The 2,883-nt window shown below is 34.0% G+C and overlaps 1 gene segment (V, D, J or C); it reads left to right on the top strand.

Moving 5' to 3' along the window:
- Positions 1 to 1,054: 1,054 nt before the first annotated feature.
- LOC120534894 lies at positions 1,055 to 2,018 on the top strand. The segment is given in 2 exon segments: positions 1,055 to 1,121; positions 1,678 to 2,018. Coding segments are annotated over 2 exon segments (408 nt in total).
- The last annotated feature ends 865 nt before the right edge of the window (positions 2,019 to 2,883 follow it).

Here is a 2,883-nt window from a genome sequence, read left to right on the forward strand (position 1 = left end):
CCGACCCAATTTCCCTCTGTCTCTCTCTCTCTTCCCTGGTGATTCACCTGCCCAGTACAATCTAATCAGGGCACGAGGAAAAACAGTATTTCATATATTCAGAATTATTCAATTAGTAAAAAATAACAGAGAACGATACAAAACACACACGAAAGTGACAACACTCAAACAAGAGCAAAACAAAAAAAAAAACAAAAAAAAAAACAAGATCTAATGTACAAGACAGTAAACACTATTCCCAAAGGTCTTTGTGAAACTACCAAAGTATAAAAACTATTCTACGATGCAGAGCCTTTAGCTAGGAGTCACTCTTCTCTTATTGATGGCACACCATATTTTAATTTTTCTAGTATCATGAACAATTGCCGATCCTGCAGGGACCGTTTCAAGTACTTAGAAAAGGATATCTGACCAGCATGGTCAGAGCAGATAGAATCTGAGTAGATTGTTGTTTTATTTTTCTCTTGCCTGCTGTTGGCAGGTCTTGGATTAGTGTACACATATCTTTCCATCTAATGAATAACGGGTGCGTTATGAAATTAATTGATACAGCAAGCTACGTATTGTCAGATTTATGTTCTTATATTGTTGTGGTGTTTTAAACATATTTTGAATTATGTACTCCAACCTGGAACTTTTAATTGAAGAGCGCTATATAAAAATTAATTAAATGTAACTGAATGCATGTCAGGGCTGACCTCACCTACACTGTCCCTTCATGAGAATGCTAAATCATGTTGGATTAAGCTCCAGTATTCCAACTCAAGTAACTAATACAGCGCCAGTTTATTAAAAGGAGTTAATAAAATTCATCAAATAAATGTTTATATTTTGAGGATTCCTTCCCAACTATATTATATTAACTTTATGTCGCCGCAAACATTCCGTAGCAAAAAAGGGGCTGGGTTTACGAACCAATGCAAGTATAGGCTCAACCCATCCCTCAGGTTCGTGTTTGTCGCCAAGACTAGCAACGAATAGGAAATATGTCTAGCATAGGAGGCAGCGTCTACTAACAAGTCAGTGTTATTGCTGATAGTTAAGTACAATAATTATGACGAAAAGAAAGAATTTGGAAAAATGTCTGTTGGATGTGACTGTCCTATGGATAACAGTTGCAGGTGAGAATTTATATTTAAAGGAAGTTAAAAATGCATCCTCGAAAACTTATTTGCATTAAAGAAATTTGAAAAGTGACGGACATACTTTCAGCATTATGATTAAAATATGTTACGTTCGTTATTATAAAACGTGATAACAAGCAAGATGGTATTTCAGAAACAAATACAAATATATTTTAAAAATTTACATTCTCTGTCACGTATTAACTTTATATTCTTTTTATCAATGCAAAAGTTATTGAGAGATAAATATTTTGAATAATGTAAAATATACTAATTTGACCAGATAGGCTATCTTTGATTTAAAGTTGTGCTCGTTCATACTTTATCTGTTTGGAATATGTTTTGACATGTTTTAGTTGCGTTAATGTGTCAAATATTCATGTTTCTTTGACACATAAATTGATTCGACTGAATATTAAAATCCCTATGAGTTAAATAGAATATATACAGCATCAATGTTGGCATTCATATAGTCCTCGTTAACATACCTTTTCTATTCTTCTTCTTTTTATTATTATTATTATTTTGATTCTGTATTTCTCCAACTTTTCAGGACTGTGTTCTGGTGACTTCGTGTCACAGATTTCAAATGTTCAAACTGCTGAAGAAGGACAAAACGTAACGCTGAACTGCACATACAACACCTCAAGCAGTAACACTCTTTCTCTGCAGTGGTACCAGCACTATCCCACCGCAGCCCCTCGCTACCTTCTTCAGAGATATTCTACAGGTGGTGGAGATGACAACGGAGTAAAAGACGATCGATTTTCTGCTGAACTGAACCATCCTAAGCGGTTTATACAGTTAACACTGCGAGAAGTAAAACTGTCTGACTCTGCCATGTACTACTGTGGTCTGAGCACCACAGTGCATCAGGGTTGTTACTTGGCGTGAACAAAAACAACAGAACTAAAGCTGTACGTTTTGCATAAACGATTGCAATTTAACAAGATGCAAACTCGCTTTTAGGGAAACAATAGATAGTGCCTTGCAATAGTATTCAGACCTTAACCAGTTCTGTAATTTTAATTAATATCAAATCCTATAATTGAATGTTTTTTTTTTCTTTTGTTTTTTGTGATATTTGTATTTAAAAGCACTGAAGCTCAAAATTAGAACCGTGATACTGTTTGATTTTATATATGATTTGGAAGCTGTACACAGGTAAAAAAATGTATTTCCTAACGAGTTGAATTACAATCGGCCTCCACCAGTTAATGATTAAAATAACGTCAACTTTTCCAGGTTTAAAAAAAAAGTTTAAAAATAGCTGCAATGCCATGTAAAATGTATTCCAAACAAGCTAGAGATAAAACAACAGAAATGCATAAATCAGGAAAAGGGAACAAAACGTTATCTAAATTGAATGTGGGAGCTATTGGTTTATACAGGAGGAGCTGCCAAAACACCAAGAGGCTAACCGTCAAAAGTCATGGAAAGATCAAAATGTGAACTTATCTATATTAGTTCACATTTCTAATATAGAGAACACAGAAGAAGACAACATAACAGTGAGAGGAAATAGGAAGAAAAAATGTATTTTGCTTAAATTAACTTTATTTTGTTTTTGCTTCAAGATTCTTCAGTGATGTTATACACACTGAAAACTGATGAACATATTATTTGATTATCTAAATTATTGTATTAGTTGAATAACATAACATTGTTAAATCTGCTAAATCCAATGGGTCACAGAGAATCAGAAGCAGTAGGTGCAAGTAGGAATTGCCCTTGATAGGACACAAAAGCATCACATGGG

Source organism: Polypterus senegalus, chromosome 9 (genome assembly GCF_016835505.1).
Source record: "Polypterus senegalus isolate Bchr_013 chromosome 9, ASM1683550v1, whole genome shotgun sequence".
NCBI lineage: Eukaryota > Metazoa > Chordata > Cladistia > Polypteriformes > Polypteridae > Polypterus > Polypterus senegalus.